Source organism: Pan troglodytes, chromosome 8 (genome assembly GCF_028858775.2).
Source record: "Pan troglodytes isolate AG18354 chromosome 8, NHGRI_mPanTro3-v2.0_pri, whole genome shotgun sequence".
In the NCBI taxonomy this organism is placed as follows: domain Eukaryota; kingdom Metazoa; phylum Chordata; class Mammalia; order Primates; family Hominidae; genus Pan; species Pan troglodytes.
In genome coordinates, this window is record NC_072406.2 from 48,286,776 (window position 1) to 48,313,473 (window position 26,698).

Sequence of the window (26,698 nt, forward strand, 5' to 3'; positions counted from 1 at the left end):
AAAATAAAAAATAGGAGTGTTAAAAGGACACAGTGAGCAATGTGGAACTTGGAAAAGAAAAACATGTTGAAGAGCTGTCAGGGCCAGGTTTAGTTGAATCCAGCTCTCCAACTGTATGCAGCTTCCCTAGGTTAGGTATGCAAAGCTTTATTTTGGTCTACCACAGGGAAACTGAGATTGAGACAATTACTGTTTCTGCAGATTTACCTAGAAAGGGCCTGTTAGGTGTTACTGTTCTCAGTACTGTGCTACAAAGAGTAAAACAAGTTCTGTTTTCCACTTCAGAGCTTACTTGGAGAAATGCAAGTAAAACATAATACATCTTGATAAATGTGTATAAATCATAATACATCTTGATAAGTATGTATAAAATGCTGCTAGAGCAATGGAAATTTCTCCAATTACAGATCATAGAACGACCAAAAGTTCTCTAGGTTTGGAACATCGATAAGGAAACAATTATTTGTGTAAAATGATGTAAACTTTCTAAGATGTCATATGGCAATATTAAGAGATTTAAAAATGTTCCTTTTTGGTCAAAATGACCTAGGAATTCCAATTCTAATGATTCCTTTTATAGAAATGAGCAGATGCTGACAAAGATTAGCATATAAAAATGTTCATCCCCGGCCGGGTGCAGCGGCTCATGCCTGTAATCCCAGCACTTTGGGAGGCTGAGATGGGTGGATCACAAGGTCAGGAGATCGAGATCATCCTGGCTAACATGGTGAAACCCCATCTCTACTAAAAATAAAAAATAAAAAAAAAATTTTTCATCCCGTAACTGTTTTTTATCATCCTGAAAAAGAAACAAATGAAATGTCCATTCTTTGGGGAGAGGTTAAATAAGTTAGAGTACACCTAATACAATATATTTTGCAGTCATTATAGTTTTAAAAAAATGCTAACTGGCATGGAAAATATTTATTTATTCAGAGAGAATCTATGCGAGTTTATGATCTCCAGTATGAAGGACAAAGGAAAAGCATTGTTTGTGCCAGGCCTTGAAGGTTAAGTCAGATTAAAGACATGCAGAGGTGGCGAGGAATGGCGCTCAGAGGGACGAGGTCACAGGAGTAAAGTGAGAGGCCAGAGTGGCAGACACAGAGGGAGCTGTGAGCAGGTTTGAGCAGCTGGGGAGAAAGCCTGGGGAGCAGGCCAACTTGACTGTCAGGTGGGCTGGGTTTTTAGTTAAAAACAATGAGAAGATACTGACGGATTTTAAGCAGGGGAGGGACAGGACCGCCTGCTTCAGTAGGGTCTATTGAGCTGCTCCTGGGGGGCCCAGGGCTATTTTAATGTCGAATTGTAGCTGCAGTGCGTTTTGAGTTCCTTGGAGGTTACTAACGTGAGACAGAGACAAGTACGTTAATACAACACATCAACTATCCCTGTTTTGCTTTTAAAATGCTGTTGGGTTTTGTCCTGTTAGGAACAGGGTCTGAAGTGAAGCCAGTTAACTAAGATTAAGGTATGTGAAAGTGCCTGGCTCGAGGGAGACACTCAATAAATCCCCTCCCAATGCCAGTCACCTTGGATAGAAAGATTTCTTGCCAGGGTATATTCAAGGAGCTTCCTATTCAGAGGAACCATTAGCTACAGTTCTGGGAATACTGAAGAAGTGCTGTATTAAAGTAATGCATCTGACAATCCTAATTTTCATGGGCCTAATCTGCCTCTTGGGTGAATCATTTCTTTTTGCCACCTATACCGTATCTTGGCTCCAGAGCCTGCCTACTGTATCATTCCATTCCATCCTGGATTCTCCTATAGGGAGCCAAGTACACATGATAGCCCCACAGGTCTTGGTCACAATACCTATCGTCTGGGGGCCAATCAAGGAAAACTGTCAACATGAATATATGAAGCTCTTATCAATGAATAATACCAATTCCTGGCTAGATCGGGATTACATTTGCCTGCATACAACTTGGGAATTCAAAATAACAATGATTTATACACACAGTTTATTTCTCTCATGTAAAAGAAGCTTACACAGGGACATTATCTTAGTTCATGGCTTCTATCTTCAAGGTCACTTGGCATTCAAAACTGGATGCTAGAATTCCAGCTATCCTGACCATACTCCAAGAAGCAGAGAAAAGGTAGCTTTTGTTTTTTTTTTTTGAGATGGAGCCTCGCTCCTGTCGTGCAGGCTGGAGTGCAGTGGCACCATCTCAGCTCACTGCAAACCTCCACCTCCTGGGTTCAAGCAGTTCTCCCTCCTCAGCCTCCTGAGTAGCTGGGATTACAGGCGTGCGGCACGGCCATGCCCGGCTAATTTTTGTATGTTTAGTAGAGACGGGGTTTTGCCATGTTGGCCAGGCTGGTCTCGAACTCTCGACCTCAGGTGATCCACTGCCTTGGCCTCCCAAAGTGCTAGGATTACAGGCGTGAGCCACCACGCCTGGCTAGAGGTAGCCTCTTTAGAGAGCTTTTCTGGAAGCGTCCACTCACATCTTATTGGCCAGACTTAGTCCTGTGGCCAGCTGTCATCTTTGAGCTGGGCATATTGCTGTTCCTCACAAAACAGGCCTTGAAACTATGGGAGATGGGAGAACAGCCATTGGGGAGCACAGTAGCCATCTCTCTCACTTCAACTTATGCCTGACCCTGCTAGATGCTACACTTTGCCTGCTCACAGGTACATCCCAGTTCTCAAGGATCCCACATATATATACCATTTCTCTTCTTGAAAAGTATGGAAGGATAAAGAAGGTAGAGTTCGGCAAGACAGAGCCTGGGCTTCCTAAGGCCATTTAGTCTGGGGACAAACGGTGAACTTGCAGTGGTGAGGTAGATAAATCAGTTTCCAAGTGGGCTTTCTCCCACATGCCAGAGACCCTGGCTGTCCCTGTTTCATCATGCATTCCATCAACAAATGTTTTACTCAGGAAAAAATATGTGGCACAAGTGCTACCCTCCCTCACTCCTTCCCTCATGGTGGTTCCCTTCTCGGCTAAGCTAGAACATGACCTCAGAATCCTCAACACAATGTCCCTGGCAGTTACTCTGGTCCAAAACACTTGACACTACTACTTAAAACTATTAGCCATCCTTATTTCTTGCGGGAATTTTTATTTGGACACACAATTTCTGGGTAGTTTCTAATTTCATATAAATATATTTCTCATGGTGGAATTTTAGGTATATGCCCAGGCGATAAATGTAGATATTTATAGGCGGCAGGCTTTGCATTTCTCGGATTTCACCCCTCAGTGGCTGTCATCACTCTCATTGCTGGAAACTTGTTCTTGTGATTGTTTAACTTACTGGACTGTGAGTTTCTCCAGAATGGAAACTATAATCCACTTTTGTATCCTCAAGGTGCCTGGCTCAGTATACTCTCAAAAATGTTATCCAGAAATGAGTCACCTGCCTTGGACAAGGTCAAGTGGCTATCAAAGTAAATACTTCCCCTGTAGCTGGTTACACTGTGGACTGCCTACCACCAAGGACAAAAGGCAGGCCTCATTTGGAGAGGAGGTCGGTGACAGGAGGAGCATCAGTAGCACAACACACAGAAGGTCTTGGTTATTTCACAACTGCCTTATAAATGCTCGAGTAACTGTCATGAGAAACTGACTACCAGGTGAAAGGGCAGCCATACTCCGAGGAGACACTACACATTTTCCTTTCCACAAAAGGTTCAGGTCCTGGGCTAACTTGGCTCAGTGTTTTCTGTGTTCCAGAAGGTGACTCAGGGAGTTGTGCAAATGACTGACTCATATTTCATGGATATGAGTATGGCTGATGTAAGACTGCAGTTATCTCCTCCTGATTCAATTAAGGTAGCCTATTCTTGATTGTTTTTATCAGTAGATCTATAAATTATACAAGTTGATACTAATATTGCTTATGTTTTAAATAGTGTGGTTCCACAGAAAATTTTGTTTTTTCTGTGAGAAACAAAGCTACTATTGCTAAAAAAGTGTCAAGAGCACTGACTTAGCTATAGTTCATCTGAGTTTTTTTTTTTTTTGAGACGGAGTCTTGCTCTGTCACCCAGGCTGGAGTGCAGTGGCACGATCTCGGCTCACTGCAACCTCCACCTCCCGGGTTCACACCATTCTCCTGCCTCATCCTCCCGAGCAGCTGGGGCTATAGGTGCCCACCACCATGCCTGGCTAATTTTTTGTATTTTTAATAGAGACAGGGTTTCACTGTGTTAGCCAGGATGGTCTTGATCTCCTGACCTCGTGATCCACTCACCTCAGCCTCCCAAACTGCTGGGATTACAGGTGTGAACCACCACGCCCGGCCCACCTGAGTTTTATATTTACCTGGTTACAGTGACCAAATTCTTCAACAGTGATCACGGAGAAAGATGAGACAAAATAATTCCCAAATGATTCTTTCTGCTCAAAGACCAGGGTGGGTATGAGTAGATCCAGGTCAATTTTTTTTTTTTTTCTTTTAAGAGACAGGGTCTCACTCTGTCACCTAGGCTGGGGTACAGTGGTACAATCATAGCTCACTGCAGCCTCCTACTCCCAGACTCAAGCCATCTTCCTAATCCTCCTCAAGCTTGAGGACGGGCCTTGTTACAATGCTCAGTGTGTACCTCTCCCCTTCCCCACTCCCCTTGTCCACATTCTGGGCTAGATCCACACTCTATTGAGGAACTGTCCCTGTATTTTGATTCCCGAGTGACACAGTGTTGGAGATGCTGTGGCTAGATACACAGGTTATTTCTGCATATGGCTACTCCTCAACCTTGTTGCCTGTCTTACTCTGGTCTGAGAGCTGAACCCCACAGAAATAACAAGGCTCCCCTCATCCCTTTATCTCTCTGAAAGGTTAGTACTAGTCCTAAGCGGTCAGCTCCCAGCTTCCTTTAGGACAGAAAAAAGAGAAGGAGAGAAGTGACACTTGTTTTTTTTACTCACAAAGTCTTGGAGATGGGAGGTAGGAGGTTGGGGTGGATGTAGCTTGGACTTTGGAATTAGAAACAGGTTCAAATCCCCAATTAGGACATTTCTCAGTATTTTGATCTTAAATAGGTTTACTTATCAAAGTGTCTATTTATAAAATGGGGTACAACTTAATCAGATTTAGATGTAAGAAACAGTATAGTGCATGGCAGCTAGCAGGCTTTCAACGAACGACATCTCTCATTACTATCATTTTGACATCACATTTATCTGCTCAGAGTTGGTTACTGTTCTGCAATTTTTCCCAAAGTGTCACTGTGTGTCAGGCAGGGAGCATCTGCCTGGAGGAGTTTGAAGTATGCATGTAGGGTGGGTGAGTTGTGGGGGTCGGCACCCAGGTAAATCACTAGCGAGGCTTTAGTACCCATCTTTTCTCTCCAGGATTCTTGACCAAAAGTTACACTCTAAATTAAAGTCCCAACAGGTACATACCTAAGGGGAATATGGTGGAAATGTCAAAAAGGAGATAGGGAAGGTGGGGGGAAGGGGGGCGGGGCAGAAAAATCCTGGCAGACCAGAGGCTGTACCACCCTTTGTTAAGGGTATGTGGCTACACTGATCTCTCATCCTCCAGATGCTCTACCCAGTTAACACTGCCCAGTGACCTTCTTGGACAGGAAGCATGCAGCCAGCCATGCTGTCACCTTAGTGCCACTGTCTCTTTCTCCTCTTAAGCCCTTCAAACCATAATTTGAATGTAAATGTTATACATTTTATAATGAAATAAAAATTGCTTAATGCATCTGAGTAGATATGCCACACACCTATGGTCCAATGACTGGATGCTGACTTTCATATGTGGCCCAAATTACAAAGCAGCAATCAGAACAGATAACAAGGGAACTTCTCTCCCAAGGGTGCAGCAATCTGACCCAAACTCCATAGCCCCAGACAATCTGAATACACACATGCAAGTGTAAATATGCCCCAGTTTTCCCAGGAAGCAGGAAAATCTACACAGCCTCAATGAAGAGCACTATTTTGGACTGTTGTTGTCTACCCACCCTCTCCAGGGCTTTAATTCTTTAGAACTTCCCTTTTACACTTCTTTTCTCATCTGGTCAGCATTACCACTTTGCAGCCACTTATTTTCCATGGACATCTGCCACTTATCCTAACAAATAGCATTAATACAGTTGAGAGCATGGAGCATTTAAAATATGGACTAATAAATGTATAAACAGTACTTTGAGAGGGAGGGAAAGCACAGGGTAAAAAATGGCTAGATGTAGAGAATTAAATGAAATGTTTATAAAGCCGTTCACACGATGTCCACACATTGCTGATGCTAGATAAATATCAAGTCCCTTATTCCTTCTCTTCCCTTTTAGTAACTGGATTTGTCACGAACAGGTACTGAGGTCTGAATAAATCAAGGCATGATTTCATCTCTGGGTCTCAGTTTCCTCATATATAAAATTAAGACAGTTGTACTATTGTACTAGTTTTTTTTTCAAGAACTAGTTCAAAAACATTCCCAGCTCCCACCCCCACCCCCCCACCCCACAAGACTCTCCTCACGACTCCTGCAGTAAATATTTGGAAAAAGGGTGGGAAGTTTGTTTCTGCCACCTTATATTCTTCCCAATAAAGGCAAGAAAAGTCGGGGATGGCTGGCATTGTGGGCGTCGGGAGGGAATGCAAACCAACATTTACTGTACTTCTCTCCCAGCCAGGCATGTTCACATACCTTGATCTTAGTCAACTGGCCTAAGTTAACTTGTTCCCAATATGACAAAACCCGATGGCATTCTAAAAGCAAAGCAAAGCAAAGCAAAGCAAAGCAAAGCAAAGCAAAGCAAAGCAAAGCAAAGCAAAGCAAAGCAAAGGCAGTCGATGAGTTGTGTTAACTTAGTTTTCTATCTCATGTTAACCTCCAAGGAACTCAAAACAACTCCACAGCGAATTCAATATTAAAATAGCTCTGGGACCCCAAGATTTATTTCACAGCTTAAAACAAGGTCACTATCAAGTCCTCGGCAAAGCTCAAAATACAATAGAAAACTCCCAAATCAAGGCCCAGCTTATTTAAATGCTTAGAAAAAAAAAAAAATAGCCAGGTGCCGTGGCTCATGCCCGTAATCCCATGGGAGGATTCCTTGAAGGCAGGAGTTCGATACCAGCCCGGGTTACGAAGCGAGATCCCATCTGTACAAAAAGTTAACACACACACACACACACACACATCCACCACCTTAGCCTGGCTTAGTGGCGGGCGCCCGTGTTACGAAGGGAGATCCCATCTCTACAAAAAGTTAACACACATACACACCCTACCTTGGCCTGGCGTAGTGGCGGGAGCCTGTAGTCCTCGCTACTTTGGAGACACACACACATACACATACATACATACACACACACACACACACCCCCTACCTTAGCCAGGCGTGGTGGCGCGCGCCTGTAGTAGCGGCTACTTTGGAGGCTGAGGCGGGAGAATCGCTTGAGCCTAGGAGTTCGAGGCTGCAGTGAGCCGAGATTGCGCCACTGCCCTCCAGCCTGGGCGACAGAGCGAAATCATACCTCTAAAAAAATAAATTAAAAAAGAAAAAGACAAAAAGAGCCAGCCCGGTTTCGGAGAGGCAGGTGCAGCCTCAGCGCCCTGGGCCTGCGTCCCCAACCGGGCCCTGGCTGCGCTCCCGCCCGCTGCGGGCCCCGGGGACGCAACTCGCATCCCGCGCTGGGCCCCGTTCCGTCCAGCCCGGGGGAGTGGAGGAGGCAGAGGCCGGGTGGGGAAGGGCCTCCAGAAACCGAGCTCCCGACGACGTCTCCCGCGACCCCAGTGCCCGAGAGAGGAGCGGCCCCCGGGAGCGATCCCACATCCGCGCGGGGCCGCGCCGCCCCGAACCTCCCCGCGGCCGCCGATCTGCTTCCAGGGCAGAGGGAAGGGGCGGTGACGGGGCGGGGCGGGGGCTGCGGCGAGGGCGGGCGCCGCTGGCGAGGGAGGGCTGCCAGCATCCTCCCTGGCCGCGCCGCATCGCGCCGCGCGGGGTCCAGGGGCTGCGCCCACGCCCGCTGCCCGCCAGCTGGTCGGCTAGTCCCGCCGTCCGGCGCGGACACGCGTGCCCCCGGCTTGAACCGGAACCTCTTGCCGAGGCGGCCGCCGTCGCCGCAGCCGCCGGGGAAGCGGACACCGACTGGGAAGCGCGGGGGGGAGGCGGCCTGCGCGGCGCCGCCCGCCATGGCCGCGGCGGGGTGAGGTAGGCGCGGCGGCCGCAGTCGCGCGGACCCGAGCGCTCCTCCGCCGCGGATAGGCCGGCCGAGGGGGAGCCGGGGCCGTCGCCCGCTCGTCGCCGCCGCCGCCCATGGCGAGGCCCCGCCGCCGCCGCCGCTGCTGACCCGGCGGCCGGCCGCGGCTTCCGCCCCCTCCCGTGGCGGCGAGCGGGCGGGCCTCCCCACACGCCCCCGCCGCCCGCGCCCCGCGTCCACCCGCGCCCCGCTCCCGGGGACTGGGAGAACAGGATCGCAGCAGGAGTCGGGGGGCCGCCGAAGATGGGGAACACTACCTCGTGCTGCGTGTCGTCCAGTCCCAAGCTCCGGAGGAATGCCCACTCCCGGCTGGAGTCCTACCGGCCAGACACGGACCTGAGCCGCGAGGACACGGGCTGCAACCTGCAGCACATCAGCGACCGGGAGAACATAGACGGTGAGTGCGGCCCGCCGAGCCCCCTACCCGCCCCCGCGGCAGCAGTCGCACAGCCAACGTCGGGGAGGCCCGGCTGCTCTTGTTTGCCCAGCCGGTCTCGGCGACCCGTGCATAACCGGGGCTTCGCTTAGCCTAGGCGCCCAGGGCCCCGCAGCCTCTGCGCGTATCCTTCGCTGGTTACCCCCAAGTGAGCGGCCGCGGAAACTTTGCAGGCCCGCGGCATCGAGCACGACGGGCCTGGGACGGGTGTGTGCGCGTGGGTCGCGAGGTGACAGGAGCCGGCCCTCGTCCTTAATGGAGCGGCCAGAGCTGGGTGGGGGCGGCCCAGGAGCTCGGGGTTCCCGGCACTACCTGAATGCAGCCCGAAGCCAAGTTGTGCAGGCGTTTGTCCTATAAAAGCGAAGTGAGTGGATTCCCATTTTGGAATCCCGGCGTCTCCAACCTGGAGTTGGAGAACCATGTTGACTTGAGTCAGTTCCCCGGAACCTTACAAATGGACTCCACTTCCCCCGTTCCCAGTCTACCGTTTTTTTAAAAAAGGATTTTTTTGAGTGGCGGTTCCAGGATTAGTCAAATAGCTTCTCCCGAGAATGCTCTTTAAAAGATTGTCAGACACCTTTGGATTAAGTCTCTCAGTTTTTGCATGGGCCCGAATTGCAGTCCTGTGAATTTCTGATTTATTCAGGTGACTTTTGGTTGGACTGGAGTTTGCAAAAAGAAAAAAAGCTAAGACTAATTACTGCACCCAGTAATGTTTTATTTATTTTATTGGTTTGGCAACATATTTATTAGCACTATTGCTCAGTGATAACGACAGAGGGATATTTATGCATTATGCTTAAAATATAGTTTATAGAATTTTCAACTGAAAAGATTTGAAATTGGAAGTATCTTTTTATGACAAGGTGATTTTTTAAACCCAAACATCTTCTCATAGTTAATCTGGTTGAACTAATATGAAGAAATTTTTGTGTGAATGAATGAACACAACTTCATAATTCGTTCCTGTCCACTTTAGGATGGAAGATTCTCTCCACTGTGGAAAGGCCACATTTAAACTTTGCTAAAGGAAAGATTTTTCTCGTTTGTCTTCGTGTAATTTCTTCTAAATGGTAGTTTCATCTTTTTAGGAGAGCATCTTTATTAAATGAGTATATATGTATAAAGGGACTAACAACGTCTGGTTTCTAGTACGCGCTTAGTAAATTATGGTTCCATATGACGTGTCTAGTGTTGTTATTTTAGATTTCCATTATTTTAAACATACGCTTAGATGTCTTTGACCTACAGCCATACTTTCTTCTTAAATTTATGCATTTAAAGGCATCTAGAAGGATGAAGGCCAGATCGGTCTTGATCACTTTCACAGCCTCTAGCACCTGAAAGAAAAGTCTAGCATATAATAAACAGTAAGTATTGTACTTTAAAGGGAGGAATAAATGAATGAGTTTATTACAGAAAGCCATTACCCAGTCCTATACTATGTTGACAGGCGAAAACATTTGGAAATAATGTCTTCTTTATGATGTGCAGTAAATTTCCTTTTTACGTTGTGCAATATCTAGCGGAGGCTTTGTTTTGAATGATGGATCAAAAAAGAAAAAAAAAGAAGATTTACATTTCTTAGAGCCAGGCTGCATACAGTTATTATAGACTATTGTAAGGAAATAAGGTGGAAAAAATAAGTGTAACCAGGTATTTGGCACTAAGGCTTAGTACAATTTTGCCAGAGTACAGTGAAATGATATTGTGTGTTCTTTCATTTCAAAGAAATCTTAAGTTTCAGTCATCAGGAATTTTTGAGAGAATGTTTGGAAGACTCTTTTGCAGATTCAGGATAGTTTGAGAGAGTATAGGGCAGGTTTCCAATCTAGGCTGTGGAGTGCCCTCTCATCCCAGATCCCAGTTCATATGATTATGCTAGTTTAAACCCCGAAATATTAATTCACCTTCTGTCTCTCAAATTCAATAAATAATACTTCTAGCATTGACCCAGCCAGCAGTTCTCAACATTGGTTTCAGTTAAACCAGAAATCTAGTACTGGACATTGCCATTAATATGTTTAAATCTCTCCAAGGTGATTCTGAGATGCAGGTAGGCCTGAGAATTGCTGGCTGGGCAAATCTTGGAAGTGTTACCTGCCGTTCAGGGACATTTTTGGTAGAAATTCATTAGAGGCTGAGAGAAGAGAACAGGTTTTAATTAAATAGAGTGTAGATATATACACACTATATACATCTATATGTCTATATTTGCTCATCTATATCTGTATGTATTTGAACTGAGTTATATTGATTGTTAGGTTATTAGTAAACATTTTAAAACTACATTTTAAGAATCATTGACTCTAGTATATATCAAAAGCTGAAGTACTCAAATACCATATTTTTTATGTCCTGAAAAACATCCCACCCAGCTGGTTTAGAAAGGTTTGAAGTTCATGGGTCTTCTATGATAGGTTAGTGTCTTTAAATCACAGAGATATGACATATGTATCCATGCTTTCTTCCCTTTGTCACCAGGCCCATGAAGGGGTAATACTTGTCCTGTAGAATTTCAGTAATTTTAGTGTCTGGGAACTTAGGTGTCTATGGTGCTTAATGGCAACTTAATGTGTCTTTTTGCTCAGTTTATCTTAGTGTTAGGTTATTCATGTTTTTGAAATTGATATTGGACTCATGCTTTCCAGGTATTATTTCTTATAAAATCATTCAGAGATTGAGAAAAAACAGCAACACATAACAACAATAGTAATCTTCAGAACAATTCTTTAGGAAAATAAAAAAATGATAGTAATAATTGCAGCCTATGTATTACTTACTCTGTAGCAGCTGTCACCAGCTGCCGCTCTAAGTACTTGGATTCCATTCATTTACTTAGAACTCACAGTAACCCTATGGGTAATATTATCCTTACTTTAAGAGAAAGAAATGAGTCATTGAGAGGAGAAATGACTTGTCCAAAGTCACACAGCCAATACATGGCAAATGGAAACTTTCCATTGTTGCTTGACTTAGCCATCAAACATTAGCTAGTCTGGGGTTGCCTTCTGGGATAGGGTGTCTTGTCATTGCAGTCATATCCATACTTTCTCAAAGAGAAACTTCTTCTGTCTGCAGCAGTTATTCAGTCCAGACTTCCAGGATTAGATTATTTCTGTGGGAGGAGAAAGGGAGGGAGGGACTAAAGAGAATTTAAAATGTGAGGAGACCAAATAAATCAGGATACTTGTAACAGCTGTACCATAGTGTCCTTGTAGGGTTTTACCTTAAAATGGTTGATGGCAACTTCATTTTTTTTTTTTTTTTTTTTGAGATGGAGTTTTGCTCTGTCACCCAGGCTGGAGTGCAATGGCATAATCTTGGTTCACTGCAACCTCCACCTCCCGGGTTCAAGCAGTTCTCCTGCCTCAGCGTCCCAAGTAGCTGGGATTACAGGCATGCGCCACCACGCCTGGCTAATTTTGTATTTTTAGTAGAGATGGGGTTTCTCCATATTTGTTAGACTGGTCTCGAACTCCTGACCTCAAGTGATCTGCCCGCCTCAGTCTCCCAAAGTGCTGGGATTACAGGGGTGAGCCACTGCTCCTGGCCCACTCTTTTCATTTTTATAGTTTACCTGTCATCCTTGACAACTCACTTTCTCCCTCGTCCTGTATCATATCTGGTAGGAAAATGTGGCTCTCTGCCCTCAGAATATATCAGACTTTGACCACTCTCAAGACCTCTGCTGCTGCTCTTCTGAAGATCTAAGCAGCTGCCATCTCCCCCAGCCCACCTGGTCTCCCTGCTTCCACCCTTGCCTGCTCCAGTCTGTTCTCGACACAACAGCCATGGCTGAGATCCTTTAAAAAACTTGAACTTATTCCTTCACTCAAAAACGGCAGTGACTCCTTATTGCACAAGTAAAAGCCTTACAGTGGTCGCTGGGGCCCCTTGGGATCTGCCTGCCATCAGCTCACTCAGTCGCTTGCTCATTCCAGCCACATTGGCCTCCTTCCCTGCCCTTCCTGGAACATACCAGACACAAACTTCCACCCCTGTTCTCTCCCTCTGCCTGAAGTGTCCTCCATGTGCTCTCTTGGCTGAGTCCCTTTATCGCCTGCAGCCTTGGTTCAAGCCTGACCTTTTCAGGGAGGCCTTCCCAATCACCTTTAAACATCCTTTCTGCTGCCCACTGGCAATCCCAGTGCATATTCCCTGCACTCCTGTTTCTTTATTCCTTAACACTTTATGATATACTATATAAGTATAAACATAAATAATAGCTACTAGCTACTAGCATGTAAGTTCCAATAGAACATTTATTGTTTGGTTCACTGATGTAACCAAGTGCCTAGAGTAGCACCTGATTCCTTGAAGATACTATAAATATTTGTTGAATGCATTTGTTGAGTGAAACCAACCATTGAAGGATGTGAATGAAAACATCATTGCGTGTGTTTATTGGGTGAGGGGAAACAGGAGGGAAGGAGAATGAAGAGGGCTTGTAATAACGAAAGTAGCGTGGATGTGAAACTTTTTGGCTTTGTAGTTTAACCTGAGAGGTAGCAGATAGGGTGAAGTACTGAAAATGAAACTTAAAGGTTTTAAAGCTTAAAAAGAAAAAAAGCATACCCAGGCTGAAAGGAAACCTGGCTAATGGGAATCTGTTTAATAATGTGGTATGTTTAGTCTTTTTTCCTTGTTTCTTTCAACGAATGACTTTAGCTGTGGCCTTACATCCTTAAGGATCAAATTGAGACTCAAATGCTCAATTAACCAAAAAATACTAGATGAACCTCTGCAATTATGAACATAGTCACTTATGTTGATTTTCTTGTCTGAAACATGAAGTGTCTAATGGGATATAGGTACATGGTGTTTTGGCTGTCTACAGCCAGAGAAGCTAGAAGCCTCAGGGACTCATCCCAAGCAGCGGAGGGATAACTGGCAAAACTGCTTGCTGTTAGAAGAGTGGGGACACAGGGGCAATTTGAAATCTTAAGTGCCTGTAGGATGAGCTTGCATATTGCTCTTGGCTTCCTTGAGTCTCTACAATCTATTTAACATCACCTCTGCAGCACTCCTTCTTGAATCTTGGTCCCACATTAACATTACCAGCCCTGGTGGACAGAACATACCGTGGACTTTCTTTCCAGGCTGAGACTTATCAGCCCTGCTGTCTGCAAGGTATGTGGAGACACTCCGACCAAGCATGTGACTTCATATTAGTTAGCAGTGTGGAGAAGTGCAGTTTAAAGATTTGTCAAGAGAGCCAGTCTCCATAGCACTGACCATGGGTCCATGACCTGTCTCTACTTACTTTTCATGTTTCTCTTTCACTTAGAATCAGGGAGTCGTTTGCTTCCACACACCCATTTTACAGGTGGGAAGACTGAATCTCAGAGAGGTGTAGTTTCTTGCCCAGGTCATGCAGATCATGGATGATGGTAGTAGAATTTACTTTGTTAATTTTCGGCCAACAACCGTGCTAATTACTTGACCTGTATTGTTTTTCTTAGTCTTCTTATCATTCTCCGCATTTTCTAGGTGAAGAAATTGAGCCTTAAAGGTTAAGACATTTGCGGAAGGTTCCTCAGTTTGTTAGTGGCAGCTGGGGTTCAGTCTGCTGTCAGCTTGCCTCCATGCCTCAACTGCCCTGTGACAGCTAATGAGAGAATGATCCATGTCTAGAATCTGAACCTCCTGATGGCCTGGCCCAGCCCACTTTGTTTCAAGAGATTCATAGTTATTGCCTATATGCTTTTGTCTAGCAATATTTTGTGTAAGGACTTTTACTTTCCTGCCTGCCTTTTTTTTTTTTTTTTTAAGACAGGGTTTTACTCTCTCGCCCTGGCTGGAGTGCAGTGGCGCGATCTTGGCTCACTGCAACCTCTGCCTCCCAGGCTCAAGTAATTCTCCTGCCTCAGCCTCCCGAGTAGCTGAGATTACAGGTGCACGCCACTACTGCCCAGCTAATTTTTGTATTTTTAGTAGAGATGGGGTTTCACCATGTTGGCCAGGCTGGTCCATATGATCCACCCACCTTGGCCTCCCAAAATGCTGGGATTACAGGCATGAGCCACTGCACCCAGCCTCCTGCCTGCTTTTTGAGAGTAATGAAAATTAAATGATTCCGTGGAGTGGTAGATTTTCTCACCTTCTCACCCTCCTCTACAAAGCTGATGGTCTTTTTTTTTTTTTTTTTTTTTTTTGAGACGGAGTTTCGCTCTTATTGCCCAGGCTGGAGTGCAGTGGTGCCATCTCGGCTCACTGCAACCTCCGCCTCCTGGGTTGAAGCAATTCCCCTGCCTCAGCCTCCTAAGTAACTGGGACTACAGGCACGTGCCACCGTGTCCGGCTAATTTTTGTACTTTTAGTAGAGACGTGGTTTTGCCATGTTGGCCAGGCCGATCTCAAACTCCTGACCTCAGGTGATCTGCCCGCCTCTGCCTCCCAAAATGCTGGGATTACAGGTGTGAGCCACAGTCTCCAGCCTGATGGTCTTGCTTTTACATTTCTGGCTACATGAAACTAATGCAAGGATTAAATTTATTTCTATCCAGCAAGGGGCAGAACCAAAAAATACCAAGAAGCAGGATATGTGTGTGGCTTTGAAATTCTGTTTTAATCACATAGGGTCAGAGATTTAGCTCCAAGTGTGTCACATTGGATTGACTTTGAGGAAACAGTGCTATTTTTCACAAGAGGGCTATTGACAGTATCATACTTGTCACACTTCAAAGTATGAATCCTTTCATGATTCAACATTGGGCTGTGAGGGTAGGTCCCCAGCAATGACAGTTGATGTAAGTCCCTCATCCTTTCAGTATTATTTCCAGTTTATAGCTGGAAGAAGGGTGAGAGTTCACTTTCCCTGCAGCATTTCTCATCCTCTTAAGATGTTGAGTAGTTTGTTGCTTGGAGCCTTGGTCAGGGGACCATTTCTTCTCTGATTCTCAGCATTATTCTAGCCTGTCTTTCCTGAAGAAAGGAGAGGCTCAAGGAAGGTAAAGTCAGAGAACGCTCTTCTCAGGGGATTTATAGGGTGTGCTCCCAGCTCTGTGAAGTATGGTGGAGGGCAAAGAGAGGAAGCCTTGTAATGGAAAGACCCGCATTCCAGATGCGGTTCTACTTTTACTGAGGGGCCTCCGTCCTGCTGAGCCTCACCTTCCTCTTCTGCTTAAAAATACTGCCTTGCCTTGGGCTGGGCGCCGTGGCTCATGCCTGTAATCCCAGCACTTTGGGAGGCTGAGGCAGGCGGATCATGAGGTCAGGGGATCAAGACCATCCTGGCTAACATGGTGAAAACTGGTCTTTACTAAAAATACAAAAAAAAATTTTCTTTTTCAGTTGGTATACTTTATTTTTTTTTTACTTTTTAAATTATACTTTAAGTTTTAGGGTACATGTGCACAATGTGCAGGTTTGTTACATATGTATACATGTGCTATGTTGGTGTGCTGCACCCATTAACTCGTCATTTAACATTAGGTATATCTCCTAATGCTATCCCTTCCCACTCCCCCCACCCGACAGCAGGCCCCGGTGTGTGATGTTCCCCTTCCTGTGTCCATGTGTTCTCATTGTTCAATTCCCACCTATGAGTGAGAACATGCGGTGTTTGGTTTTTTGTCCGTGCGATAGTTTGCTGAGAATGATGGTTTCCAGCTTCATCCATGTCCCTACAAAGGACATGAACTCATCATTTTTTATGGCTGCATAGTATTCCATGGTGTATACGTGCCACATTTTCTTAATGCAGTCTATCATTGTTGGACATTTGGGTTGGTTCCAAGTCTTTGCTATTGTGAATAGTGCCGCAATAAACATGCATGTGCATGTGTCTTTATAGCAGCATGATTTATAATCCTTTGGGTATATACCCAGTAATGGGATGGCTGGGCAAAATGGTATTTCTAGTTCTAGATCCCTGAGGAATCACCACACTGACTTCCACAATGGTTGAACTAGTTTACGTCCTACCAACAGTGTAAAAATGTTCCTATTTCTCCACATCCTCTCCAGCACCTGTTGTTTCCTGACTTTTTAATGATTGCCATTCTAACTGGTGTGAGATGGTATCTCATTATGGTTTTGATTTGCATTTTAAAAAATTAGCCGGGTGTGGTGGCAGGTGCCTGTGGTCCCAGCTACTCAGGAGGCTGAGGCAGGAGAATGGCGTGAACCCAGGAGGCGGAGCTTGCAGTGAACCGAGGTAGTGCCACTGCACTCTAGCCTGGGTGACAGTGAGACTCCATCTCAAAAAAAAAAAAAAAAAACTGACTTGCCTTACACATTGAGGTAGTACTGTGAGGATCCAAATGAGGCTAAAATGCTTAATAAGCCACAAAGTACTAGATGAACTTATGTCATTATGAATGTGGTACTCATATTGATTTTCTTGTATTATATGTGAAGTGTGCTCCAGTATCTCCACCTAATTATGTTTGGACTGTCCATAGCTGGAGAAGCTGGAAGCCTAAAGAGCTTATCCTAACAAAGACATCAACGCAGGCTTCAAGGCAGTCCCAGAGCATAACTGTAATTTTAGAGCTGGGTAGGGTAAGGTTATATAGAGCTGTCTGACCTTTGAGTGGGATGCTTGCTGGCTGTAGAATTTGGAATAGAAATACTATTTCTCAGATTCATTACTCTTCTGAGTTGCATCTTTCTGAAGTCAGTGTGATGCCACACAGGAGCAGTGGGATGAATATTTGAAGAAGCTTTCCCTGACTCCTGGGGTAATGGAACCCACCCAGGCTGTCTGCTAACTGTGTCCCCGGAACCACATTCCTAGGAATGTCAGCATGCACCCTTAGGTGCAAGCTGGAGCCAGGGCTTGCTTGCTTGCTTATTTATTTATTCAAAGAATAGGATTTTGAGGCATGCATAAATATGCTTTATTATATTAAAATACTGCTTTTAATAAAGGGTAGTTGGTTACCTAAAATAATAAGATCAAGCGTTCCTCAGCAGGTTATTAGGGGCTGTTGTTCTCATTTCTTTTAGGAAAGGAATCTAACTGGCTAGACCCACAATTGCAGGGAGCTCAGGAGATACCCCACCCACCTTTTCTTTCTTGCTGTTGGCTCTGTGTGTTGCTGGTAGCTGTTGCTAGGCTCTCTGTCTCTCTTTACTTTTTCTAGGGGCTTCCTTTGCTATTTGCCAGCTTGGAAAGAAGGGTGTGCTAAAGCTAAAATTGAGCATGTCAGCCTGGCAACTCAGATTGGTGGATCCCACACATCAGCAAGATTTTGCCTGTAAAGTCTCTTGATGACTCTGGCAGAAGAGGTCATTTCAGGGGTTGGCCAACTCCAGACTGCCACTTTGTTGCCTTGCCAGGAAGGTTGCTTTTCAAATAGATAAGTGGAAAACCTGTAAATCTCTTTTTTTCACCTTTGTCAGAAGATGGACATTCTATACATTAGGTTTTACTGTTTTTTTGAGATGGGTTTTGTTCTGTTGCCCAGGCTGGAGTGAAGTGGCGTGAGCTCACTGCAAACCTCCGCCTCCTGGGCTTAAGTGATCCTCCCACCTCAGCCTCCTGAGTAGCTGGGACTATAGTGGTGTGCCACCATGCCCAGCTAATTTTTGTATTTTTTGTAGAGACAGGGTTTCGCCTTGTTGCCCGGGCTGGTCTCGAACTCCTGGGCTCAAGCCATCTGCCCGCCTCGGCCTTCCAAAGTGCTGGGATTATAGGTATGAGCCACCATGGGTGGCCCCGTTAGTTTGTAAAGAAACTTTTTTGTTATTGTTTTGTTTTGTTTTGTTTTTTTAGTATGGTTTAAAAACTGATCTGAGAGGCAGTTTCATAAAAGAAATTGTAAAATGTTTTGGGCCGTGGTAACAACTCTGGGCTGAGTCTAGTCTCCCATGGTTATACTACTTGAATTAAAAATTACTTCACTGCAGACACATCATCCCTTATTGGGGATGTGTAGTGGGGCTTCAGACACATTGTCCCGTACTGGGGATGTATAGTGGGGCTTCATTGGGTATGGTGTATTTGAGTGGCTTGCTCAGCAGAGATGTGTGAGCAGCTTAGACATGTCAGCTGGCTCCTGGTACTGAGAGAAATACAGCTGGGCACAGTAAGGAGAATTGTTAGCAACTACAATCACATCCGTGCCAGTTTGCTTTGTGAGCTTTGCAGAAATCCCAGTTGGGTGGTGAAATGCAAGTCACTTCTATTTTGGATGCCTCTGATTATAGACCTTCTGACTGTTGAAGGCTGACTAGGAAATACTCTGCATGGGAGTTCTATGTAATATAGCTATATGTTTCAAAACTGTGAGTGCAGTGCTTACAACATTTTATAAGCAAGTTCTTTATTTTGGGTGGATGCTTCTGTTCTTGGTGGTCAATAAGGAAAAAGAGCAGTTATTAAGGATATTTTGTTTATATTTGGTAAGCTCCTTGTCTCACACTGCAGATTTAACATGAATCAGAGGAATTAGTGTATGGGTGGGTAGGATGAGTTCTGTTTTTTGCTTCTCAAGAAAAGATTTCACTCCAAATTTAGAATTCTGTCTATTAATGATTATATGATCTTAGGATTTTAATTGACTTTCAGGATTTTATTGGATACATTTATTCCAGTTAGTGCAATGATAATAATCCTTTAAATTATTTCTGGTTCTTACAGTAGGTTTGTAAAATTTGTGTAGTTGTTTAAAAGTCCAGGTTTTACAGCTCCTCGTCTGTGTATCCTGTCAAAGTCCCGGAGGAGAAAGAAGTCATGGTGCTGTGTTTAATCCAGTTTCAAAAATTTCAGACGCACATGTTTATCAAGGATTCCTGTCATTTACAATGAGTGTTAACTTTTGTCAGTTTAGGGATAATCTTATTTTTCCACAGCCTTTTTTCCCTCAAGCTGTGAACCATTATTGCACCATGTAGTGCTTGTTGCTCTTTTGCTTGCAAAGTGATGATAAGCAGTTTATATAGCATTAGAGATTGTCTTCTATATTCTGAAAGCCAAAGCTGATGTTATTGAAGAGTTACAAGTTGTTTATTCACTCTAATGTTAGCAAATGTTCGACTCCCACTTTTCTGTAAGATAAGTCTGATGTCTGATTTGTCATTTCTCCTATTTGGTGGTAGGGAGTCTGGAGGAAGCCTAGCAACCTTGCTGTTCAGAAAGGATGATGCCAGGCATAACCACGGAGGGGTCCATCTGAGGGCTGCTTTGCGAACCACTGGCTTCTGAGGAAGATTGTTGGTTCCGTTAGGGCACATATCTTAAGCACCGTGTGTGCTTTGCAGGCACACTTGGCTGTTGGTTGAGTTCTCTTCCGAAGCAGGAGGATACGACTTCGTCACTCACAGTACGAAGCTGCCTGCAGCCTCTGGGTGTTGGAAGTGTAAGATGTGAGCAGAGAATATGAGCAGGAGCCCCCTTCCAGGGTGGGATGAGTCAGGGAGGACCCCATTGCAAGATAGCAGGGCTCTGAAAGCCCGGCAGGGCCCTGAGAGGTCAGCAGCAGGCAGCCAGAAGTAGGTTGGGTGCTTTTATTCTTAGCGATGTTTGGGTGCCTGTGTGCTGTGCCCTGGAGAATGGTTCGGGCTGGACAGCTAGCATGGCAGTGATTCTCAGTCAGGGATGGTCTGAATCTGGACACAATTTCCTTCTTTCATGGAACTAATATTCTGAGAGAAACAGTTGTTGAAATCTAAGTTGGGTTTTTTTTTTTTTGAAAATGAACCTTACTCTTGTATCCAGGATATTTTGTAAGGGAGCATTGTAACAGGAATCCAGTGACCCTTGAACAACACTAACTTGAACTGTGCGGGTACACTTCCATGTGAATTTTTTCCAACCAAACCAGGTTGAAAATGCAGTGTTCTCGGGATGTAAAATAGAGGGCTGCCTTTTTGTGTATCAGCGGGTTCCACAGGGTGGACTGTGGGACTTGAGCGTGCTTGGGTTTTGGTATCTGCAGGGGTCCTGGAACCAATCCCCCTTGGACACTGAGGGATGGCTGTAGAGGTAAGAGTGAAGGGTACCTCTGGAAGGAGAGCTCAGCAGGTGAGTTAGAGAAGGGATGGTGTAGATGCGTGAGCAGTCTGCTAGGAGACAGCCAGCTGCCTCATGGACACAGCAGAGCCTCTCCTTGCTACCCACTCTCCCACAACCTGAGACTACATCTGTGTCTTCACTTTGGAAGTGGCATGTTGACAGTCAAGGCCTCAAATGAGTGCATTTCCCTGCCCTCTTTGTCTGGCTTTAACATGGTTTGAAACATGATGTTAAACTACAATATTGATGCCAACCAGAGAAGGACAGTGTGCAAGTTGACGATACACTTCTTAGTGTTCTGTTCCCTAAGCTCATTTTCATAAATGGGTTTCTTTCTTGATTAGTCATATTCACATATGAATGTGTATTTGCTAAATCTCAATTCTTGGTGTGAAATTCAAGGACACTTTAAAGCAGGAATTGATAAGGAAGCTATAGCAGGGTTTCTCCCTCCCAGCACTGTTGACATTAGTGGGGGCTGCCCTATCCATTGCAGGATGTTTAGCGGCCTCCCACCTCTGTCCACCAGATGCCATGCCAGCCGCAGCAACAGCACCCTCCATAACAACAACAAAAAAATGTTTCCAGATGTGGCCAAATGAAATCTCCCCTGAGAGGGCAACTCCTCTACTCTGCCTGAAAATCAGTGCCTTACAGGCTCTAGGATTCCAGGTGAAAGAGAAATTTAGTAGAGCAATTTGCAGTGGTTCTGCTTTCTTCGTATCTGTCACTTGCACACATCATGGCCTCAGGGGTTGCAGGGGTTGCACAGCTCCAGGGTTGCCATTAGCATCAGATTTTGATGGGAATGAGCCCTATGTCTCCTCCTCCAGCTTTGCAAAGGGCTGCGTTGTTCCTTTTGACTCCTTAGAACTAACATTAGGTTCTAAGATGGTGTTCCTAATGGTACTGTTGACAGGAAAGACATAGGCCACCGTTCTGACAATGGGTAGTGGGGTAGCTTTCTGTGTGCACTTGGAAGTTGTGTAATTTCTTTAACTCAGATTCATAATTCACTTAATTTTTTGCCCTTATTCCTTTTGCTTTTTTTCCTTCCTTTTTTATTGAAAGAGTAGTAAATTTTTCTTCTTCTATCCAGCAGTTTTGTTTCTTATTCATTTTTCACATTAGCTACTTCTGTATGTATGTGTTTCATATTTTATGAGTACTCACAGTGGACTTTTTTTTTGAGAGTCTATTCTGATGAGGAATATGTAAATGGAATGACAGTTAAGAGTCTGTAAAGTTCTAATCCGACTACATTTTCTGACAGTGTGTAGCTTTGGCTTGGTTCAGGTGCTGAATTGGTTTTGTATCTTTGTGGACTGTTTGAAATCTCAGCTGCAGCATGATGACCTGGCCCTCCGAGGCAGGTGGTGAACTGAACAGGCATTTGATTCAGGGGTCTGGCATTCAAGGACATCCTTAGTGGAAAACTTTGAAGGGGAGAAAAACCCTTGTTTTGTTGCATCTCTGTTGCACTGTTGAGGAAAAATAGTGATGAGATCATTTAAATTATTTGATCTCAAGAGTCACTTCCATTAGTCAAGTGCACTGCTGCTAGATTGAGGAAATGGCAGCGTGGGTTTCTTGAAATAGAGGTTTAGAAATTCGAGTCTTGATTTTCAGCTTGCCTAGGTGAAGGAAGCTCCAAAGAATGTCGTGACACAGTATTCCTGACAAACATTGTCTCTAAGTATATTTGAACCAAAAATGTCAGTTCCTTAGAAAGTATGTTTATAAATGTACAAATGGAAGTGATTCTTGAAATTGAAGGTGCCTTCCAAAAGTCCGAGGTTTGAAAACATTTAGTCAACTCTTGCCCTGTCCATATAGCACACAACTTTTATTAGGAAAGTTATCATTATAAGAAAGTAGCTATTCATTAAAGAGGTGGTTTTCAACACTGCTGTTACAGAGCTCAAAGGGGACTGCCCAGGCCATTACCACAGGATTAAAAAGGCCCCTGCATGTGATTGTCGGGACTTATGTCAGTGTGTGCACAACCAATCAGGAAGACTATTTGGAGTTGTGAAAATGAACCTCTTCTGTTTATATGACACATCTGGAAGTGACGTGGAAGATGAACTCTTCAGGTCAATTTAGGCGAAGCTGCCAAACCTTGATTACTTTCTCTGTATTCTTTTGGTATTCTGTGGTCCTTCAAAGTGACTTTAAGTACTGTTTTTAGAGTGACTCTGAAGTTTAAACAAGCTCAGTATATGCCTAATTTCCTGAAATAGGAGGTCTCTCAGGGAAGGTCCAGCCTAACCCAAGTTGAATACGTTCTTTAGTTCTATCAGCTGTTCTTCAGATGCAACTAATCTAGAAAGTTTGTTTGCACAAAATAAAAATATGGCAAAATGTGTTTTATACTACTTACATAGTGGGTGCTTAGTTTGTGGGAAACAGGGATATATTTCTGAAACAAGGACAATTATGCTTACAGAATATTTTAAGAAGTTTTATTTTAAGTATATAATACCATTGGAACAAGATGAACAGCACTGCTTCTTATGAGATACCCTTACAGGACCTTTTTTGGTAAAAGGGTAACTAGCTAATTATTAGGGTAGTGTATATGTAGGGAGAGTATTTATAATAAGCCTGAAATCACATTCTCTTTGCAAAGACCAGTGCTCCTCCTGAATGTCTTCAGCCTAATAATCTAAAGAGCCATTTATTATACAGTTTGGTGGTTGGATTTAGCCATCTTGTGGTGGGAGCAGTCACTGAGCTCCAAGTTAAGTTAGCCACATTGTTTTGTTTGCTTCTGAGTGTGTAAGTGATCTACCTAGTTTTCAAGTATTTTAAGATGTTTGGCACATGATATTTTCGCCTTCAGTTCACTTATTTTATTCCATTGAAGTGTTAACGCTGAGAGTGGGTCACTGTATGGGGTGACAGTGGCTGAAAAACTGATTGCAAAGCTGTATTTAAAATTTTTTTCAGAGTTCAAGAGTGGTGTCAGTTCTTCAGTTTGACATTCTTGCTATAGATAGAGGTTATGTAAACACAATGCTAGTACTCCAAGGAACTAAACAAGCTGAGAAATTAGTGGAGTTCCTTTCCTTTCTTGTTAAGCTAACATTTGTAGCAAGTGGCTGCATCCCCTTGAAGTGTTTGTGGAATGTGTTCTCTTCATCCACAGAGAAGATGTTGGAGAGAAAACAGAATTAACTAGGCAAGTAGTTGGCTGAGAGAATTACCAGTGCCTGGGGTGACTAGGCTTAGAGCCACAGCCATTGTAGGTGGTCCACAAATATGGTAGCCTGAGCAGAGGGCCATTTTCTAGAAATGTGAGAATTTGATGTCCCCTGTGGGAATTCGAGGTTCAGTTCTTCAGTAGGTCAACAACCATTGGTCAGTCCAAGTTCTGCCTTCCAGCCTCCCTGCTGGATGCTGGGAATACAAAGGTCAACATTATTTGGACCTTGCGCTTAAGGACATAATGATCTATTAGGTGAGACAGATGCAAATAAGGGATTACAATACGGTGTGTAGGGGAAGAAGGGACACCAGAGTCCCCTGGATGGCAGAGGATGTGGTCAGGGTAAGTTAGCAAATAAGCGCTGCCTGATTAGTGAGGGGAAAGAGTGGTGAAGGGGGTGGGGCAGTGAGGCAGAGGCCGGTAAGGCCAAGGCAGGCACAGGGTAATTTGCTTCTGAAAGATCCAGGCTGGACTGGGCATATGTTCCTTTTTTCTTTCTTTCTTTCTTTTTTGAGATAGGGTCTCACTCTGTAACCTGGACTGGAGTGCAGTGGTGAGATCATGGCTCACTGCAGCCTTGACCTCCCAGTCTCAAGCAGTCCTTCTGCTTTAGCCTCCCGAGTAGCTGGGACCACAAGTGTGCACCACCATGCCTGGCTAAGTTTTTAAATTATTTGTACATACAGGGTCTTGGCATGTTGCTTAGGCTGGTCTGGAACTCCTGGGCTCAAGTGATCCTCCTGCCTCAGCCTCCCAAAGTGCTGGGATTACAGTCATGAGCTACCACACGTGGTGGGTATATGTTCCTTTTGAAGTCAGTAGGTAGTTTAGTTGAACTTGTTCGTAGCTTAGTCCCCAAAGATTTAATGAATTGTGCTCATTAAGAGGACGTTTGTTGGAAAAGAGATTTCACAATGATGGATGTGTACTGGAGTTTCTTGTATATTTTTATATACTCTAGATTCTGGAGAATGATCACTCAGTTTTAGTGTGGAAGACAGAAGAGACATCTTTAGAACTGTAAAAGGAATAAGCTATTTTTGTTGAGTATGAGAAGAAGATAGCCTTCGTAGAATCACAGGCTGTTCAGAGCATCAAGGACCTCATACTGTAGAGATCCTCATGTTACAGATAGGACAGCTGAGCTGCCAAGAGGAGCTGCTCCTCGGCTCCCCAAAGCTGGTTCACAGCAGTTCTCAGTCTGAGAGCAAGTCTTCTGATACTGGGGTCAGATCCTTTCACTGCAACACACTGTACCTCTTTTAAACCAGTTCTTATAGCAAGGTAAAAGTTTCTCAAGAAGAAATTGACCTGTCTTAATGTTTTTCTTTTTTAATGTGATGTTAGTCTAAGTAAGAATTATGTTTTAGGGAATTGTATTAGTTGAAAAGCTGTACAAGAAATTACCCCAACATTTAGTAACTTAAAACAACAACATTTATTGTCTCTCAGTTTTTGTGAGTCAGGACTCCCAGCTTAGCTGAGAGCCTCTGGCTCAGGGTGTCTCCTGGGATTACAGCTGAGCTCTCAGGTGGGGCTGTAGTCAACGCATGGCTCAACTAGGGGAACTGCCTCCAGGCTCACTTATGTGGCCAATGCAGGCATCAGGTGCTCACTGGCTGTTGGCTGGATACATCAGTTTCCTGCCACATTGGCCTCTCCATAGGGCAGCTGGCTTCTCCTGGACCAAGTGATCCAAGAGAGAGCAAGAGAGACCAAGAGAGACCCACAAGATGGAAGCCATACATAGTCTTTTTTTTTTTTTTTGGGATGACGTCTCACTCTGTCGCTCAGGCTGGAGTGTATTGGCGGGATCTCAGCTCACTGCAACCTCTGTCTCCTGGGTTCAAGAGATTCTCCTGCCTCAGCTTCTTGAGTAGCTGGGATTACAGGCGCCCACCACCACGCCTGGCTAATTTTTGTATTTTTGGTAGAGACGGGGTTTCACATGTTGGCCAGGCTGGTCTCGAACTCCTGACCTCAAGTGATCTGTCCGTCTTGGCCTCCCAAAGTGCTGGGATTACAGGCATGAGCCACCGCACCTGGCTGGAAGCCATAGTCTTATAACCTGAGCTTAGAAGTGACATTTCGTCACTGCTATTTGATAGAATCAAGTCATTAAGTTGAGGGGACAGTATTATATTAATACAAGAGTGTGAATACCAGGAGATACATTGGGGCCCATCTTGGATGCTGCCCACGACAAACATGGATTAAGATTCTGTTGATTGTGTTTAACAGAAGTTCACTAAAACTGACTTCCGCAAAACAGACGGGGAGTGGGAGAGAGAATAACTATGGGATCTGAGGATTTTTCACGGAGACCAAGGGTGAGGAGCATAACTAAGTCTCATGAGGAACTGGATTTGGAAGGTGGACAGTCTGTAGGAACTGAGGCAGCTTTCTCCTTCAGTATCTTAATAGTACATTCTCCTATCTTTCTGAGTCAGTCTTATGTTTCACGTGTCTCAAATTTATTTTTCTTTTAATCTTTATTCTTTATAAAATACCTATTTTTCTTTGTCTACACATGGTGGAAAATGGCCACCCCAGTGGTTCTAGGACCATAAAAGACTAATGGGAAGAATTTCTGTGTCCCAGGAGAGAGGATTGAGTTTCCTTTGCCCCACTAGTGGGATGGCTTCCCCTATGAAAGTTGTCCAGTGAGCAGGGTCAAGGTTTAGGTTTGGGGTACGGACATGAGTTCAGGAGCCTTACTCTCCTGTGTGTTGTGGGGGATGGATAAAGGGGATGAAGTTGGAGGGGTTTAGTGAATGGTTGGGACAGCAAATTTCAGAGAAGAGCATTTGGAAATAATTTTCTCAAATATATATTTTTAAAATCCATATTTAATTTTTTTTCCTCAGGGATTCCCAAGCATAGTAGAGCTAAAATGAATGAAT

At 44.5% G+C, this 26,698-nt stretch overlaps 1 protein-coding gene across 13 annotated transcripts in view; it reads left to right on the forward strand.

Moving 5' to 3' along the window:
- CCNY (cyclin Y) overlaps nt 1–26,698 on the forward strand; it is a 326,218-nt gene that overhangs the window by 80,543 nt on the left and 218,977 nt on the right. For 2 of the 13 annotated variants that reach the window (XM_063781650.1, XM_016963022.4), the window contains exon 1: nt 7,891–8,580. The exons of 10 other annotated variants lie outside the window; for them this stretch is intronic. Coding sequence is in view for 2 of the 3 variants with exons in the window: in XM_016963022.4 (XP_016818511.1) it covers nt 8,427–8,580 (154 nt within the window). In the remaining variant the exon portion in view is untranslated. Of the gene's footprint in view, nt 1–7,890; nt 8,581–26,698 lie in introns of those variants that run through there. One more of the 13 variants, XM_016963023.4, reaches the window with a different exon arrangement.